A 20,437-nucleotide genomic window follows, 5' to 3' on the forward strand; every position below is an offset into this window, starting at 1 on the left:
GCTGAACGCCTTAGAACAAGTAAAGACACCGGCAGCTAGGACATGGCTGAGGGGTTTGCAGCTGGCTTGGGGGCAGCGGGCTCCACAGAAAAGTGAGGGCAAAGTCTCGGAAGTGAGCACTGGGAGATCAACTTGTGGCTTTTATGCAAGCTTGAGTCTCAATTTCTTCTGAGACAGACCAACAGACTGAGACAAGTGCCCTATCAGCTTCAGGGGACCAGCTTAGGCTACCGTCCCTTAAGAGTGCTAGAATCCTCAGCACCAGTCCAGGGCTCCAGGAGAGGCCGTGGTCATGGTGAATGAGTATCCCAACCTGGAAGAAAACGATGGCACCCCTGAGCAGGAATTTGTGCTCCAGGCAGAACCCAGCATGTCTGCTCTCCCCAGTGTCTTTATGTACCCCAGAAGTTCAACCCACTCCAGTACCTTGGCCCAAGGAGGTGGCTTGGCCAGCCCAAATAGTTCAGTGCACCCCAGTAGCTCAGGACGCAAGGACTTCACAGTGATCAAGGTGAGCAAGCGCCGTTGGAAAGTGGTCCTGTTATTTAGCTGCTACTCAATGTGCAATCACTTCCAGTGGATCCAGTATGGCTCCATTAGTAACATCTTCATGAACTTTTACGAAGTCAGTCCCTTTGCCATTGACTGGCTGTCCATGTGCTACATGCTGACCTACATCTTTCTACTACTGCCAGTGGCCTGGCTGCTGGAAATATTCGGCCTGCGCACTATTGCCCTTGCTGGTTTTGCTCTCAACTGCCTGGGGGCCTGGGTGAAGTTGGGCAGCCTGCAGCCACATCTCTTTGCAGTCACCATACTGGGCCAGGTCATCTGCTCTGTGGCTCAGGTCTTCATCCTGGGCATGCCCTCCCGCATAGCTTCAGTCTGGTCTGGACCTAATGAGGTTTCAAATGCCTGCTCCATAGCTGTCTTTGGCAATCAGCTTGGAATTGCAATTGGGTTTTTTGTCCCTCCTATTTTGGTACCCAATATCGAAGACAAGAACAAGCTTTCCCACCACATCCGCCACATGTTCTACCTAATAGGAGGTTTTGCCACTCTTCTTTTTATCCTTGTCATCATCATATTCAAGGAGAAGCCTAAATATCCCCCCAACAGGGCCCAGTCCCTGAGCTATGCCTTGGCATCCCATGATGCTTCATACTTAAGTTCCATTGCCTGGCTCTTCAAAAACCTCAACTTCATACTGCTTGTCATCACCTATGGTCTGAATGCTGGGGCTTTTTATGCCTTGTCCACTCTGCTGAATCGCATGGCGATCTTGCACTATCTGGGGGAAGAAGTGAATGCTGGAAGAATTGGCCTGACCATCATCATTTCAGGAATGCTTGGGGCTGTGATCTCAGGCATTTGGCTGGATAGGCTCAAAACCTACAAGGAGACAGTCCTGGTTGTCTATATCATGACTCTGGTGGGCATGGTGGTGTACACCATGACCTTGAACCTGGGACATCTGTGGATAGTGTTCATCACCGCTGGCACAATGGGCTTCTTTATGACTGGCCATCTCCCGCTAGGATTTGAGTTTGCTGTGGAGCTGACATACCCAGAATCAGAAGGCATGTCATCTGGCCTCCTAAACATGTCTGCCCAGGTATTTGGGATCATCTTCACCATCTCCCAGGGACAGATTATCAGCAACTATGGAACCATGCATGGGAACATCTTTTTATGTGTCTTTCTCACCCTTGGGACAGCCCTCATTGCATTCATCAAGGCAGATCTCCAGAGGCAAAGAGAAAACAAAGAAAATCCTGAAAATGAACTCCAGGAGGAGGAGGAGAGCAATGCCAGCAAAGTACCCACCACTGTGTCTGAGGAGCATCTCTGAGAGAAAAAGGTGGTTGCAACTCAGAACAAGGAGAACCCACCACCAACACCTTTTCAGTCAGCACAGCTGTTGCTGTCGCACAAAGGTCTTTGCAGGGGCAGCTTTAGCAAGGAACTGGCTGGAATGTTTATAGCTTGGACAGCAGTGTCCATGCCTCCTGGAACCCACTCAAGAGCTTACATGGTCTGGTTGGGGAAAATTACACCTTTCACCAAATGCAGATTCCATTCCCACTCCCTCCCCTTATAAGTTCTGGGAGCTGGTGTTCGAAGAGGCTGGTGAGTAGTCGAGTCAGTCCTGGCTTGGTGCCTTGCCTTTTCTCCTCACCTCTGTCCCTCATGGAGAAAGCCTGCCAAATTATCACAGAAAGAAAGCTTATTCAGGATATTAACTTTTTCTAGTGTCTTAAGACCCTTAGAAGTCCAAATTCTAAGGAGCAGCAGCTGCTCTAGATGATGGTCATTCCTGGGTCATCAGACTAACTGCTAAAATTCTGTACAAGAGAAAGCTCCATTGGAACAAACCCAAGGGCACTCTGGGCCTAAATTTTCCTGCCCTAATGTTGGGATCTGTCTCCTAATCCACTTTCCTAGGAGCTGATCAAACCAAACATCAATAAACTTGAGAAAAACTTTGTTGTGGCCATGAAGGAGAAACTGATTTGGGAGAGGTAACCACCCAGGCATGTGAGGGAGCTGGAGGCAAACTTCTGAGTGTGTTTGTGGATGCCTGTATTTGGGAACTCTGGTAGCTTGATTTGAATAGGAAGGTTCTTCTCTACAAAAGAAGTCTTTGCCCAGAGATGCTGTGTGTGTTGCAGCCACTTCTGGTGCCTTCATGTGGACACTGCCTTGAGAAACTAAGGGCTTGTTTTCTCTGGAGAGAGGGCAATAACAGCCAACTTCCTGTGATCTTTACTGAAAACAAACCTTGATTTATCCCACCCTGAGAAATCCCAAAGCTGCTTCTGAGATGACAGGAAAGAAGCAGAAGGAAAGGTGGCCCCTGAAGTGGGAATTGAGTCTGCTTGAATTAAATATATCCCTCCTCTGGTGGGGACAGTATTTGCATACCCACTCCCCTCCAGCAATAACCTTTTATCAAATGTTCTAACTTTAAAGGGAATGCCTTTAAATCAACCCAAGCTGACCTCCTCTCCTGCCCAACCTGCTGCCTGACTCCATTCATAGGCCTAGGCAGGATCTCCTGAAAATAAGGCATTTTGGTCATTTCTCTTGTACGTTGAACACCTAGCTGCAAGCATGGCCACTGTGACATTTTGCTGTGGCTACTGCCCTGGATTCAGCGTAAGGAGACACCTGCACTGGCAACAGTGCTGTGGTGCTTGGGCCACTGCCAGAGGAGCCAGGTGTATGTTTGTGTGTGTGTGTGTGTGTGTGTGTGTGTGTGTGTGTACAGACACTGTACTTCATAAAAGAAGTTCATTTCAGGTGGGGAAGTGAGTTAGGGGTGGAAGAGAGATGGAGATAAAGTGTACTTTACTTTTTTGACAAAGAGAAAGGTGTTTACTCTTCAGCCCTTTAAAATACAGGGTCTGGCAGATGCAATGCCTGCTTGAGTGTGGTTTGTAGGGTAATAATATGGTTGTAATAATTTATGTTTTAATTTGAAAATTTCAGCTCAAATGTCATATGGTATGCTTGAATGTGATGTTCTGTTACAGAATTACATACTTAAGATTTTGTACTAAAAGATTTTGTAATGAATAGGGGCGTTACTTTTGCCAGACCCTGTATATTAAAATGTTTAATGAATCCATTGCTTTACTTTAAAAACATAATTTGTATTTCCTATTTTTAAACCACATGTTTGGAGGCAATAAAAGATTGTCCAGAATATATTTATAGAACTAACTGAAGAATTAAAGATGGAGGGAAGAAGGAGGAGAGAGAAAGGAGAGGGAAGGAGATGCGACAGGGATGATTTTCTGCACTTGATGTCACCCCTCCTCTTCTGGGGGTTCTACTACACTCATAAACAGACAGAAACCTCTCAAAATATAAATTGCCATAAGGATACCGAGTAGAAGGAGAAGGAGGAGGAGAAGGAGGACAGCGATGAGAAGGAAGTGGAGGAGAAGCAACCAGCGGCAATAACTATCATTTTATTGAATACCTAGTATCATTTCATTTAATTAATGGAAATGCTGTGTTGAAGTGATAAGCATAAGAGAATGTGGATTCTGTAAGTCTTGGCTGTGCCTCTTCCTAGATGGACACTCCAGGCTTCAGTATTCTCATCTGTAAAATTATTTCTATCCTAATTGTGAAAGAAGTGAATAGGCCGTGTAAACCTAAAATACTGTACAAATGTCAGTGATAATTTTTACTTTTTTATTGTATTTATTGGAGTTACATTGGTTAATAAAATTATATAGGTTTCAAGTGTACCATTCTACAATCTTCTTATTTTTAAATAATTTTATTTCCAACCTGGCCTGTGTGGCTTAGTTGGTTGGAGCATCATCCCTGATATATAACCTGAAAGGTGCATAAATAAAATTATATAGGTTTCAAGTGTACCATTCTACAATCTTCTTATTTTTAAATAATTTTATTTCCAGCCTGGCCTGTGTGGCTTAGTTGGTTGGAGCATCATCCCTGATATATAACCTGGAAGATGCATATATGGGATATGCATCCCATATAACCTGAAAGGTCCTGGCTTTGATTCCTGGTCAGGGCACACACCTAGATTGTGGGTTTGGTGCCTGGTTGAGGCAGTTACTGGAGGCAACCAATTGATCTTTCTCTCACATAGATGTTTCTCTTTCTCTCCCCCGCCACTTCCTCTCTCTTCCCCTCTTCTTCCCTCCCTCCCCCCTTCCTTCCTTCCTTCCTCTCTCTCTGGAATCAATAAATTAAAAAAAATTATTTAAAATAATTTTATTTCCCACTATGGAATACTCTTTGACTTTGACATAAAATAATGTACCTTCTCAAGTCCCTTGTGAGTTATAGTTCTAAGGAAGAAACAGTTTTGTTGTTTTCACATCAAATAAGGCATATAAAACTATGTATGAAAATTTATTCTGAAAGTCAAAAGTCATAAACCTAGAGAGTCCTGGTCACTGTAAGTTCTAAGCTATGGACATACTGACCGGTAAATGCTTTAGTCTGGTTTCTGTGGGTTGGTGAAATACAAGAGTGTTGCATATCACTGAGTGAGGGTCAGGGGCACAGAGGAAAGGCATGTGATGGATTCAGCTTTAAGAGCATGCCAATTCAAAGCATGGTCAACATTTTGCTTTATAATTCTCCTGTTCTTACAAAAGTCATACAAACTCATGATAGAAAAACATCAGTATATGCACATAATAGAATCCACAAAAAATTCTGACTGTACTACCTACATATAAACATGGTTAATACCTTTAGCGTGTATTTCCAGATCTCATTCTATGCATACAAATATGGATTTTAAGCCTAAAATGATACTGAATATTTTATTACAAAATAAGCAAGTTTTATAAAAAGAACAATATTAGATAATTAATGCCCAAAAAAGCAATTGTTCAATAATGTATTCTCCAGCTTTTAATCTCTTGATAGGTATCAAAACCAGGTCCTGTGGTTTGTGTCCCTGTTCAGGGAGATGGGACCAGCTCGTTGGTGTTCATCAACAACCAAACCAGCAATGTAAATGACTCTCAGCTTTCAACACATGTCACATGTGTTCAATACCAAGAAAACTATACTTAACTTCAGTTCCAAGAAAAGGGGTAAGACCCATAAGATATAGGCCAGGAGACCTGCCATGCTTTTGGATGATGATGAAAATGAAACAAGAATACATGAGAAAGGGGAAAGGAAGACAAGAAGAAAAAACTATGCCTAAGATGTCATTCTGTCTGAGAGAAGGAAGGCTTTGCAGTCAGGTAGACATGACTTAGCATTTGAGCTCAGCCACTCACTAGTGGTGTGACCATGGATCAGTGACTTCTCTTTTCTGAGCACCCATTTCCTCACATGTGAAGTACGAATGGACAAGGACCATAACTTCCTCATGGGGCTGTTGAGAGGCTCAAAGGAAACATGGGATGTTAAGTGCTTAGAATAGAACCTGGCACACAGAGAACTATAATGGCATTTCTTCTTATGGCTGCCCCTGCAACTCAACCCAAGGAAACTCCAAGTATATAAGCTGAAAGAATTTAGAGATCAGTGCATCCAAGCCCTTTACTTCTCAAAGGAGAACACTAAAGCCCAAACAGGGGAAGGTAGTTTCCAACAACATATTTAGTTTCAACTAATTTAGTAAACATTTATTGAGCATTTGGGCAAAACACTATTCTAGAAGTACAATTCAGGGAGCATAGGAAATAAAATGTGTTTTGTAGGTCAAGATGCTTACAATTTATGCAAATTACTTAATCTCATAGTCATATATTTTGTATTTATATTTGGAGTATAGGTTTACATATACAGAACCCAGCAGAAGTGACACCTGCTTGAGTGTGGTTGATAGGTAATAATATAGGTTTAATAATAGGTTTAGTGTCAATTTGAACATTTTACCTAAAATATCATATGGTGTGCTTGAGTCTGATATTCTTATGTTACAGAATTACGTACTTATCATTTTGTACTAAAAGATTTTGTAATAGGGGCATTATTTGTGCTGGAACGCTATATATTCATTTTATTTATTTTTATATACTCATGTATTTAGAAGACTAGGGTAAGGCAAAGGTCATCTTCCTACATCTTAATCTGTTTAGTCTTTCATTACTAACAAGCAGTGTTCCAGTGTCCAGTCATTGGCTTTGTGAGTGTTGAGAGTCAATTGCAGTGGCTGTGGTGATAGCCACCTTCCCCTGGACTGCAGCCCTCACTGTATGTCCTGAAAGCCATTGCTCCAGCAGTAGCCTCCCATCTCCTTGGAGGTGAAAACAGGAGTGGCTCCCTTTGGTGGGCCAGTTCAGTGCTGGTGTTGTGAGCATCATGCCTGGAGACCCAGACCAGAGGCCCCACTTCCTCCCATCCCAGCGATTTTGTAAGTACCTAATCAAACAGCAGTAATTAAACAGCTATACTTGCTTCAAATGACAAGAGTAGCTTTTGATGCCTACAGATCACTGTTGACTGCTACAAATGAGTAAGATCTCAAAAGGCAGAGGCAGAATGGGGAGAGAGTATGAATACATCCCAGCTAGTGGGGACAGCCTGAGCAAGAGTGCAGAACAGAGGTGGGCAGGATATATTCAGGTGACCCTGAGAAGGGGCCTCCTGCCAGAGCAGACAATCACAGCTAGTCTTACAAAGGTTTGCCCTGGAGACTGATACACCAAAATGAACCCTGTCATTATATTATTAGACATCAGAGAGGACTGGGAATAATTGTACCATCCCAGGGAGGCAATGCTGGGGGATTCACAGTACCATTACAACCCTCAAGAGTCCTCCTTTTTAAAAAGCTGATTTCATAGAAACAGAATACAATGGTGTTTGCCAAAGGCTAAGAAGAAAGGAAAATAGAGTGATGTTGGTCAAAGGATACAAAGTTAAAGGTAGAAGAAAATGAAGCTTTGCCCTGGCTGGTGTGGCTCAGTGGACTGAGTACCAGCCTGTGAACCAAAAGGTCACCACTTTGATTCCCAGTCAGGGCACATGCCTGGGTTGTGGGCCAGGTCCCAGTTATAGGTGTACAAGAGGCAACTGGTCAATTATCTCTCCCACACTGATGTTGCTCTCCCTCTCTTTCTCTATACCTTCCTCTCCCTCTAAAAGGAAATAGTAAAATCTTTAAAAATAATAAAAATAAGAGTAGATCTTTAGCATTCTCACCACACAAAAAAGTTACCTACATTAACTATGTGAGATGATGAATGTGTTAAATTATCTTGGCTTTGGCAATCATTCTATGGTGTATATGTATATCAAATCATTACATTGCACATTTTATATATATACAATTATATTTGTCAATTCTTCCTCAATAAAGATTTTTTGTTTTTTGTTTTTAAAAGAGTTCTCTTTTAGCCCAAGCTGGTGTGGCTCAGTGGACCAAGTGCTGGCCTGCAAACCAAGAGGTCACTGGTTCGATTCCCAGTCAGGGCACATGCCTGGGTTGTGGGCCAGGTCCCCAGTAGGGGGCATGTGAGAGGCAACCACACATTGATGTTTCTCTCCTCTTTCTCCCTCCCTTTCCATTTCTCTAAAAATAAATAAATAAAATCTTTTTTTTTAAAAAAAAAGACTTCTCTTTTAGTACTAGGGAAAGAAATTTGGAGATATATGGTTATGGCGTCACTCCATAGATGGAAAATGGTTTTAGCAAGCAGAATAAGGATAGAACCAAGGATGCCTAACAATGCATGACTTTACTGCTTCTAAACAGAATTTTTTGATTAAAGTATATCAATAACAACTCTATTTTATAGGATTCCAGTATTTCTGCCAAGACAGTTCTGTCGCAGTGCCACAGAAAATTTCCCCAATGAAACTTCCAGTTTATGAATGCTATCTATTTCTAGAAAAAAAAGAGCTGTTATAAATGGAAAAAGTTTATATAAGAAAAACAAAACAGCACCCAAAAATGAGCAGTACATTTAAAATAAAATGATTTGATACTGCCAGAAATGAGCATAACAAATAGCAAATACATTTGCCCCATTCTAAACTTGTTAGACATGAAGCATTTTTTCAATCTCTAATTTATACCTGACATAAAATTTAATCATTAAATTGCTGGATGAACAACAGCACCCCCCAGCTTCTTTTACATGGACAATAATACAAGTGAGCTGTGATGTGGCAGAAACACTGCAAAGTTCCATTCCATGACCATTTAGTACTAGAAAGGATAGTAAATTCTAAGACCAATAAAAACTGGGGCCATATTTCTTTGACACTAAAAAGAAAGCCAATGTCTACCATGCTTTGGGGACACAAAAAAACACAAGCTTTAGAATCAAATACACATGAAACTGAGTCCTAGTTCCAATGCTTATTAGGTGCATGATCGCAGACCTATGTCTTAGTCTCTTTGAGGCTTGATTTACTCATCTGTAAAATGGGGATTATGGCACACCGACTTCACAGGGTTGTTATGGGAGTTAAAATAATGTCTGTTAAACTCTTAGCACAGTGCACAGCGTATAGTAAGCTCCTAGTTAGCATAAAACCACCAAGTTACCCTGCCTTTTTATAATAACAGCTTTGGCATATGATACCTATTCCATAATATTCATCCATTTAAAATATGCAATTCAATGATTTTTTGTATCAATTCACAAAATTAGGCAACTATCACCACAGTCTAGTTCTCAGATACTCTTGTCTCCTCAAAAAAAAAAAAAAGGCTTTAACCCATTACCAGTCACTACACTGCCTTTTTAACGCACATAAAAGGTTGCTAAGACCTTGAGCCTTGGAGCTGGTCACAACTAAGCTCAAGTCCAAGCACCAGTACTTGCTAGCAGTGTGATCCTCAGAAAGTTGCTGAACATACTGGGTCTCAGTTTCTTCAGTGTAAGAGGGCAGTGATAATAGTGCAAATCCTATAGGCCAGCTGTGAGGATCTGGTGAGAGATGTATATGTATATATAGCACCTGCCAGTGGCTGGCCCATGGTGAGCACTAGATAAATGGCAGCCATCATCACAATCCTCCTCGTTTTCATTCATTCTACTATTTTTCCCCTACCCACATTTCACCTGGCTTTCACTATCATTTCATAAAATGTAGGGCCTTGCACATAGTATGCACAATATATATTTCATTAACTAATTCATGGAGTCCTCTAATAACATCATTGATGGATTCTTGGGAACTGCAACTTTAAGGGAAACAACATAGAATGAAAGCAATTTTACCAGAGGCTAATTGATAGAAACAAGAGTTATATTCCTACAGTATATTTATAGTCACAAAATCATCACCAAACTCTTAAATAAGGGCCCCAAACACTTCTAATACTAAACACTGGAATAGACGTGGGCTATACATACACTATTTTTAAATGAATAAAAACAAATCAGATCTTTATTTTCCAATTTGCTTATTCCAGTTCAGAGTCTCAGGATGCCAGATCCTCTCGGGGCACCTGAGGGCATGAGCAGGACACCCCCCTGGACAGGCCACCCTTCCATTTCAGGGGCACTCACACTCCACACTCACTCAGACTGGGACAGTGTGGACACACCAGTTCACCTCACATGCACATCTTTAGGATGTGGGAGGACACTGAAGGACCCAGAAAAAGCCCACGCAGATGGAGACAAGGTGCAAACCCCAAAGATAGTGAATTTTGCTATGAACTGATTTTTTTAATCCACATTATATCAAAACATTATTCAAGGACCTGCTGTACTTAATTATGGAGAGGTTGTGTGGACATGCACAGACTCACACACCTGTGTATGTATCTCTTCATTTATAGAAGGTTTTATTCCAGAAAAAAAATCAAAGAGGCTTCTTGAATAGTACTAAAACATTATGAAAGCAAAGGGAAATGTTCATATATAACACCAACTAGAAGCAAGTTTATCCAAGGGCTGTGTCTATCAATGCTAATCCAAATTATTACAATCACTTTCTAAATTTGGCCACAGAGACCTAGTAGAATGCAGTCACATTCTAGAGCTCCAGACCAAGCCATCACCGACCTCCCCAGCAGCCCTCCTCCTAGCCTCAAGTGTATGAGCCTCCAGATTCTCCAATAGCTCCAAGAAGGTTCTTATCAAAGGCTCACAAAGTTAGTAGGTTGTGAAGCCATGAGTCAAAGCCAGATCACCTGACTCCAAGGCTCGTGCTCTCTTGGCTATATCCTGCTGCTGCCTTATTAGAATCTTAATGTATTCTCAGGATTCAAAAAAGTATACTTGCCTCCTCATGCATTCTGCAGTGCTGGCAGGTAACACCAAATTAGAAAGACTCTACTAAAAAAATATAACCTCTCCATAGCAGATGTTGCTAATTCAAACCAGGTTGGGGCTGACTGTACTTGAGTTATTATTTGAAATACATGGTGAAATTATCATGATTCACCTCTTTACTCTTGAGTAAGAGTCCATTCACAATTCCCCATACTCGGTAAGAATCCCTTTTATTTGCTGCATAAGTGGCAGCATGATAGAGCAGAAAGAACACTAGAGTGGGAGTCAGGTGGCACGGCTGCTATCTGCTAGCTTTGGCCAAGTGCCTTTGTTGCTCTGAATCTCCATTTCCTCTTCCTGGGAAATGAATAGACTGCACCAGGGATGACTAAGGGCCTTTCCGGCTCTAATACTCTGGGATTCTGATGCCTCTAGGCAAAGCAAAACTGACTTCGGATTCTCTTAACACCCACTTAATTTAAATAATTAATGTCTTTACAGCCTTGGATGGCAAGTCATTAAGTGACTTGATCATGAACTGTTCAGAAAAAAGCACAGAGCTTAGGTTGTAAGCTGTAGGGCCCAGATACCTGGAATCTGGCTTACTGAAGAGAATGGGAGAAAATGCATGGGCACCATAGGAATGCCCTTTGTATAGAATTATTTGCCTCAGAAGGTCCACTTATTTTACCTTGAAGTAAACAAATTCCATCATGCAAAAAAGATAACTGGATCTGCTTTAGAAAATACAATTATCTAAAATCTAGATGTATGGTGATATTTTATGAACATTCCAGAACAGTGCAAAAAATAAAATAAAATCTGGATGTACAAAATAGATGAAGTTGGGACAAATGTTCACACTACCAAAGGGCATGGAGTTGAAGTCCAATAGGCCTTCATGGATCAGAATCTTGGCTCTGACACTGAAATACTAGGAATGTGAGCTCTAGTCAGTTCTGTTCAACCACTGGACATTTATTGGGTACTGACTAAATGCTATGTCCTGGGTCAGGGCATAGGGTTATAAAACTCAGTACAATCAGTCCCTGCCCAATAAGATCTCATTGTTTCATGGGTGAAACAGACATTTGAACAAGAAGCTTTCCTGGAGGCTGTGACACCTGAGCAAGAATATGAACTTACTTACCCAATTTCCTCACCTGGGCAGTGGGGGAAATGAAGTCCACCTCACACCACTGATGTGGGAGCTCAGTAAGGCAATTGGTGAAGAAACTGAACACAATAAAAAACCCATAACAATAGTGCCAATGATGTTTTCTCAATCTTATATAAAATGTGACATGTATCATCCACTTATTTTTATGTTATTTGTTTTCTGTCTTACCCCACTAGAATGTCCTATGTGACAACAGGGATTTTTGAAGTGTTCTTAAATAGGAAGGAAAGAAGGAAGGAAGGAAGGTAGAAAGGAAGGAAGGTCATTTTTAAAACTTTGTTATTTTTATGGAATTGCCTTTTGACCCAGCAATTCCACTGCTGGGATTATACCCTAAGAACCCTGAAACACCAATTCAAAACAACCTATGGATCCCAATGTTCATAGCAAAGCAATTTACAAGAGTCAAGTGCTGGAAGCAACCTATTTTCCCATCAGTAAATGAATGGGTCAAAAAACTGTGGTATATTTACACAATGGAATACTACGTAGCAGAAAGGGTAGGAAGGGTAGGAAGAAGGAGCTCCTACCCTTCCTGACAGCATGGATGGAACTGGAGAGCATTATACTAAGTGAAATAAGCCAGGTGGCGAAAGACAAACACCATATGATCTCACCTATAAGTAGAACCTAATCAACAAAACAAATAAGCAAGCAAAATATAACCAGAGACATTGAAATTAAAAACAAACTGACAGTAACCAGAGGGGAGGTGAGAAGAAAGAAGGGAAAGGATTGTCAAGGAACATATATAAAGGACCCATGGACAAAGCCAAATGGGGGGCAGGACTGAGAGTGGGAGGTGGGGGTGTGTGGGGTGGGGCAGAGAGGTGGGAGGAAAATGGAGGCAACTGTACCTGAACAACAATAAAAACAATAATAAAAATAAAACTTTGCTATTTTTAGCAAATTCCATAAAATTTTGCAAGTTGACTTTCTTTTTTACTAACAAAACCCTCATTTTATTCAGTGTGGGTCACGTGTCCAGCTCAAAGACAGCATTCCCAGCCTCCTTTGTAACTGGCACATTAAGTGGAGGTGTTGGGTGGGGTTTCCAAGATTGCTTTCAAAGGAACTGACTTAGCTGGGAAACAGGCCTTTTTGCCTCCTCTACCTCCTTCTTCCTTCTTCCTTACTGGAAAGCCACCAGGTCTCCTGGACCAAGAACTGACTGTAAGGATGGAAACCCCATTCTAAATCCAGAGTACCTGGAGAAGCAGAAACCTAGAAGGTGCTTGTGTCCTGATGACACTGTACCTGTGCAGAAACTTCACTTCTTTAGTATGACCTTTCTCTTTTCTTTCCTTTTGATTCAAACTGGCCTCGTCCAGCACCCTGACTTGCCTGCCTCCTTCTCCCTTGCTTAACCACTCCCTTAAGCATTAAGCCCTCAGGATACAGAGGTTCTGATCAGCATCAAATTAACTCAGGAACAAAGCATCAGGTCTGTTGACCACAGAGACAGTTTCTGTCAAACTAGGGATAACATCTAGGCCTCAGCTGTGTTTCAGCTCCAGGCTCAGAAATGCAGAGAAACCAGACCATGCAATGCCACGGCTGCATCTGGACCGGCTGCGCTGATCACCTACCCCTACTCTAGTGCTGACCACTCAGTAGAGGTCACAACCCTGATGCCCTTAGTCACCATGACTAATGATCTCTCCTGGATATAACCCGTCCCCTGGAAGCCATGGGGGAGCCAGGTCTTTGAGCATTAGCTCACCTGTGACTCTGGGCATGGGCTACTATCTAAAAATAAACCCTTACTTTCTTTGCTGCAAACTCCTGTTCATGTCTTATTGGGCTTTGATGTGTGTAGGCAAATGGACCCCTTTAGTCCAGTAACAACATCATAGAAACACTATACCCTATAATGATCACTTCCTGATTTCTTTCATGAGACAGAAACATATTTAAGCTACTGTTTTGAGAAGTTTCAGTCATCTGGAGGTGAATGACTTTTCTGATATATATAAGCTCTCAGTTCAAATATTTGTTTGTATCCTTCATATCACTTCTTATCATTTTAAAGTTATTTCTTTGTGGTTTTGTTGTCATTTGTCTGTCTTCCCTACTAGAATGTCAACTCTATGACTACAGAGACTGTGAACTATCTGTTTAGTGAACCATCTCCTATGTGTGCCTGACACATACTAGGAGCTTAATATTTTTATATAAATAATTCAAGCAGCTTGAATATGGTATGGTATATAGTGGATGCACCAGGTCACTCCCATTTTTAAAAAATGAGTGGCCATTTAACTCAATGAGCAAATTGCGCAGATTTCCAGGATCAATTCTGCTAACACAGTTCAACAAAAGTGTCTTAGGCACCTACTAGGTACCAGGCCCTATGCTGGAGACTAAAGAGAAGTGTTCCCAAATGTTTATATCATAGTGTTTCACAAAAAATTCACAATAGCAATAGCAAATTAACAAAACAGCCAGACTTGCATCATGGACTACTGTGCAATCTTAATGAGGACTATATGATGAGTGGTCATTGCTAACTTTCATTAAAAATGTACAAATTCCAAAATAGTGGGGTGCTCATTTTATGGCATTAAGGTCAGTATCCTTAATTTAGTTTTCTCATCTCGAATTTTTTTTTCTCCTAGATCAAGAAAATACAGAAATGAATATTTCTCATTCACCCCAAAAGACCAGCTTGTTTTTGGTAACTAATATATGATAGACTAGACCAGGGGTTCCAAACTCGTGTTCACCAGGGGCCACATCAGTCTTGCAGTTGCCTTCAAAGGGTCAAATGTAATTTCAACTCCTTAAAGTTAAGGCGTAGTTACATTTATACAGTCCTAAAATTATATTCAGCCCTTTGAAGGCAACTGTAAGGCTGATGTGGCCCCTGGTGAAAATGAGTTTGACACCCCTGGACTATAATAATCCAATTGTACATTTGTATATTCTTGTGCTTGAATTCTTCCCATAAATACTCTTCTGGCATTTTCTTTTATCTTAGAATTATCTGAATATTTTATCTGAAAATTAATATAAAAATGGCAAATTCCCCTTCTTGCTGTAAACCTAAAAGCTGATTTTAATGGTCTTTCAGTAGAAACAACCTAAAGTAATAGAGGAAGTTGTTGTGGAGGTTGAATCCTGTTGCTTCTAGCTTAGTAAAGAAAGAAAAAGGGGGAGCAGACAAAAGTTCCATTTTGTAATGTGTCTAGTTAACCAGCAAGAGAGAATAGCACACCAGGGGGAACATTAGTGAGGACAGGAAAGGCCAAATTTAAGAATGTACAGCAGGAGGGAGAACAGTACAAAGTGACCATGTTCCCATCTCTACCATGGCAACCACCTGATTACTGATGGCTGGACTTCCCTGGAGACTGCTAATAAGAAAGCAAAGCAGGCCATTTTGCCTCCTAAGATGAGCTGTGCTACCAAATTGGACATTAAAAATATCAGCCACAGTATTAGAAGAGGAAAGCCAAGCCAGGACTAATAAAGGGAAGTACATAACAATAAGAATGGCTACCATTAACTAAGAACTTAAGATGAACCTCCTAGGACTAACCACTCAGAACATAAAAAGGGGAGGGGGGATAAGTGCCAGAGACCACTTAGGCCATTGTTTCTCACCTTGGAATGGTTTGGGAACCCTGGGGGCATTTGGCAATATCTGCAGGCATTTTTGGTTGTTATACCTTGGGTGGGAGCAGGAGGGATCCTACTAGCATCTAATTGGTACAGGCCAGGGATGCCACTGAACATCTTACAATAAACAGCACAGTCCCATACAGAAAAGAACTATCCAGTCCAAGATGTCAATAGTTGAGCCCTGCATGGTATGGCTCAGTGGATTGAGTGCCAGCCTGTGAATTAAAGGGTTGCCAGTTGGATTCCCAGTAAGAGCACATGCCTGGGTTGCGGGTCAGGTCCCCAGTGGGGGCTCTTGAGAAGCAACCACATAATGATGTTTCTCTCCCTTTCTCCTTCCCTTTCCCTCTTTCTAGAAATAAATAAATAAAGTCGTTATTAAAAATGTCAATGGTTGAGAAATTTAGATTAAGCACTACTGTTTTGGTACAGAGGAGATCAAGGCCCAGAAGGAGTGTGTCTGGTCCGAGGTCATTCTTTTCTATCTATCATCTATATATCTTTTCCATTCATTAGCCAAAGTTTAAAATTTCATTTGAATAAAAGGTCCTGCTACTTTAAAGAAGTGGGGAAACTACTGCTATAATCCCTAGGTATTATTAGAAACTAAATCAAGTGTGTCTTCCCTTTCCCAAGAAGCTCATTACTGTCCAGAAATGTATATAACCATCTGAGTTAAGTCCTCTGCCTATTATGTTTTAGATGAGAAGCATAGCAAAAAGCAAGGGGGAGAGAGCCACCCCACCCCATCCCTGTACACATGCATTACATATGATGGGTGTCTCAGGTGGTACCACCCTGTTGTTCAGGTCCCAGACAATGAGTACCTGCCTCACCCCCCAACGATCACTGCCTACTTATTTGCTCAATGAAGCATCCCCTCACCTGATTCCTCATGCATCTAATTCTCTTCATATTATCTCTTTGGTGTATAGAACTAAGCTGGGGCTGAGAGTAAAGGATCAAGCAGGTCTAGGATAAAACAAGGTACAGTCCATCCAGGTTCTCTATGGGCTCCCCAGGCTTGTACAGAGTGGGGAGAACATAAACAGTTTCCCACTAGGTAAGCTCAGATAAGAGACTCCGGATGCTACACAGTGCTATTGGAGGCCACAAGAGGAAAGTACATACAGCAACTTGAGGAATCTGGGAAGGCTTCCTAGAGGAGGTAGCAGGCATACTGCATGGGCAGAGGCAAGAAGCAGATTGTTCCTTCACAGAAGTATATATACTGGAGAATGGGGAGAATCCAACAAAGGAGGAGACAGACAGAAAAGGAGCTTCAGACCCATTCTAGTATTAGAGCTTCTGACATTTAAGCAAAACAACAGAATCTTCCTAAAACTGCTATAGACCCCCTACTCAAAGATTTATAGCCTCCATGTTTAGCAAAATAAAAACAGAATTCCTTACCTGGTATCCAGGTTCCTTTACTCCCTAGCTTAAACCACATCTTCCACTATAGCTCCCTGACAAGGAAATCCCAACTGGTCTGCTCATTGCCACCAGAACTCCCTGGAGAGTTTTTCACTTCCCTACCTTAGCCAGTATCTAAACCTCTCCTTCTTAGAGCATCTAGGTCCTTGCCTACCTTTCACACTGGCAGCTTGCCCTCAGCCTGAGAATAATGAGAGTTATTCCTGGCACTCACTGCCACTGTGAGCATGAGTAGTAATTACTAAGCATCTTCTTTACTGAGTACTGACCATGTGCCAGCCACTTTATGTCTATTTGTTTACATAATCCTCCCAAGGATATAATGTTATCATCCCCATTCTGCAGTCAGAGAAACTGAGGTAAAGAGGGCTGACATCAGTTGCTGATCATCACTCAGGTAACAAGTGGCTGAGCAGGGATTCAAACCCAGTTCTGATAGGCCCCATGGCTGAGCTGCTCTCCACTACCCTATGCCATGTTCTTAGGGCCTACCTGCTCAGTATTGCCTTTCCTGAGCCCCCAGATATCCAAGCTCCCTTGTTCCTCTGAATTCTGAAGCATATGATGTCTGCCACTCTTGTAATCCACGTTGCCTTAGGCTACTAATAGAATTAGCAATAGTAATAATAGCAGATATTTAAATAGTCCTTCTGCCCTGGCTGGTGTGGCTCAGTGGATTGAGTGCTGGCCTGCAAACCAAAGGGTCTCCAGTTTGATTCCCAGTCAGGCCACATGCCTGGGTTGCAGGCCAGGTCCCCAGTAATGGGTGCATGAGAGGAAACCACACATTGATCTTTCTCTCCCTCTCTTTCTCCTTCCCTTCCCCTCTGTCTAAAAATCAATAAATAACATTTTTTAAAAAATAGTCCTTCAATGTGGTGGGAACCCTTTCAACTGCTTGACACAGTTTAGCTCATTTAATCCTGCCAAAGACCCTATTATCACTGCCATCCCCAATACAGATGTGCCCCAAGTGGGACACAGAGGTTAGGACACTTGCCAAGGCTCAACAACTAGTAAGTTATCCAGCTAGGATTTGAACTTAGGCAGTATGGCTCCTGAATTTTCTTCAAGTCACTGTATCACACTGCCCCTTATATACATCTCCATTTTTATAGGTAAGGAAATGGATATTCAGAGATGTTAAGTAATTTGCCTGAGGTCACACAACCAATAAGAGGAACTGAGATTAGAATCTAAGCAGTCTGGCTACAGAGTCCATGCTCTTAACCAACACACTGTAGCCCATACTGAAAAATGAGTTATCTTGGGTCTCCCTAGCTATACCTTTTACTATATACTACCAATGAAAACCAGCAGGTTCTAGCCACACCCCCACACCCAGAAAAGCATTTCTGGTTTTCAAGATATATTACTACAGGCCCCCATGGGGCTTCTCCAGGAGTTCTACTTGGTCTCTGACATCAGTTACTTCAGAACATGTCCCCAGGGCAGTGGCACAGCCTGGGCCTCCTGGGCCTCCAGACCCCTTGAGCTGTGGGCCAACTGGAAGACTTAAGCCCCTGCCTCTAGCACCTCAGACTAAAGTCAGGCCTAAACTGACAACCAGGTTCACTACTGAAATAGAGATGACTAATGAATGCAGAGGAGGCAGGGGAAAATGACAAGCATATTACTCATTTCTAAACCACAAACATACAATTATAACCTTACTCACTAATAATTTCAGGTGGCACTCTCCTGACAAGTAAGTATGACTCTTGCATGCAATAGTACCATTTTATAGTAGCAAGTAGAACAGAGAGAAGCATATAATCATTTATTGCTGTTTTTATTTTCTCCAAGGGCTTCTAATGTTACATTCTGACATCACTGTAATTTACTGCATTTCCTTCTATTCCTCATCCATAGAGCCCGTCACAGAATGAGTTACCAATTTTCATCCTCCATGAAAAGATCAGACAGGCTTTTAAGTGTTTAGGGTGCTTTCCTAATAGCATCACCTCTGCACTGTTTGTAAAACAAGCAACCATGTAAATAAAAGAAATGGCATATGTCTATATTTTGGGAGATTTGAATTCTGGAAGTGGCTCTATCACTACTTGTGTGACCATGAGCAAAGCAGTTACCACTCTAGACCTAATTTAATAGTACCCTGGATTTGTTTTAATCAAGTGTGATAAGACATGCAGACAAGGAAGTGACTGCCGTGAAAAAAAAAAGGTTATGATACTAGTGACAGCCCTCTAGAAGCAGGAGGCACACTACACAAGGAAGCACTACATGAGGAAGAACTGGGGCCAGTCAGGAGCAGAGGAAGTGAGAGGAAAATGTGTGGCCCTGCAGGTGGTATGGTGTCCTACTGCCCCAGGCTGTGAGTTTTTGTGACTAGTAAACTGATGTTTGTATCATCTGTTCAGTGGCAGATGTTGTGTGTTAGACCAGGGGTCCACGGCCTGTTAGGAAGTGGCTTCAAGCCAAACTTGCCTGAGCTCCACCTCCTCTCTCCTCCCCCCATCTCCAGTCCACAGCGAGGAAGGGAGGCTTACCTGATCTCTGCCTCCTGCTGTCTTGCCACCCCACCAACCATGTCTCCCATGAAACCAGTCCCTAATGCCAAAAAGGATAGGGACCACTGTGTTGGAGCCATCCCCATAACCCTAGAGCACAAATTTCTTCCTCACCAATGGGTTAAAAAGGAGGCCATTAAAACTACATATGAATGAACACAGAAATCTGTTCATAGATATAGCCCATCACATAAGAATTTAGCTAATACTTTTCCCTTCAGCACCTTAACAGACCTTGATTCCCAGACTGTACTCTCTTACACCATTCTGGACATCTAGATTATCACATGTGCCTTGCAGTGCAGGAACTACAACTAAGTGCAAGCACTTCCTTCCATAAGTGGGCTGACCACTGAAATAAAAACAACATAAGCCCTGAAGTGAGACTAAATTCTGGGGTCCAATCAGAGCTCTGCAGCTTCCACTCAGAGTCACCCTGGCCAACTCTTCTCACCCCTTGGAGTCTCAGTTTCCTAATTCAGAAAATGGGAATAAGAGCAAGACGCTCTCAAAGTTTTCGTGAGGCTCCACCAAGAGCATGTTTGTATGGAGCCAGGTCCAGAGCTGGTGATCTTGAAGCACTTTCTATTACCATGACAAAGTCAAGGAAGACAAATGGTACAGGGGAGTGCACTAAGGCCAGAGGTGGAGGGCGGGCTGCGAGTGGGCCAGCTTCCAAGTGGAACTCTCTTAGAGATATCCTCCAGGAAGAAGGTGCTATTGCTAAGTCTCACAGCAGCTACATGGGCATTGGACATGTCCTAAGGCTCCAAAACAAGAATCCAGTGACAAAAATCACATAGTACACATTTTATATGCTATCCTTGAGACAAGAAAAAAATTTTCTTTTCAAAATTAATAAGGCAATAATGTCATGGCATGGAACAAGAACCAAACCAACTGAAATCCATTACAGAAGCAAATGGGGAGGGGAAGTCACAGAAATAGAAATTGCTACACATCTGACTTCAGGG

The 20,437-nt window shown here is 42.0% G+C and overlaps 2 protein-coding genes across 3 annotated transcripts in view; one reads left to right on the forward strand and one right to left on the reverse strand.

Moving 5' to 3' along the window:
• Positions 1 to 20,437, reverse strand: part of FGF13 (fibroblast growth factor 13) — a 514,186-nt gene that overhangs the window by 422,217 nt on the left and 71,532 nt on the right. The gene's annotated exons all lie outside the window — the stretch shown is intronic.
• Positions 17 to 3,407, forward strand: LOC114504688 (feline leukemia virus subgroup C receptor-related protein 2-like). Its single transcript, XM_036016627.1, has one exon. It carries the CDS (start codon positions 293 to 295, stop codon positions 1,850 to 1,852), a length of 1,560 nt encoding a protein of 519 aa, XP_035872520.1. The 5' UTR covers positions 17 to 292; the 3' UTR covers positions 1,853 to 3,407.

Source organism: Phyllostomus discolor, chromosome X, assembly GCF_004126475.2.
Source record: "Phyllostomus discolor isolate MPI-MPIP mPhyDis1 chromosome X, mPhyDis1.pri.v3, whole genome shotgun sequence".
Taxonomy (NCBI): Eukaryota; Metazoa; Chordata; class Mammalia; order Chiroptera; family Phyllostomidae; genus Phyllostomus; species Phyllostomus discolor.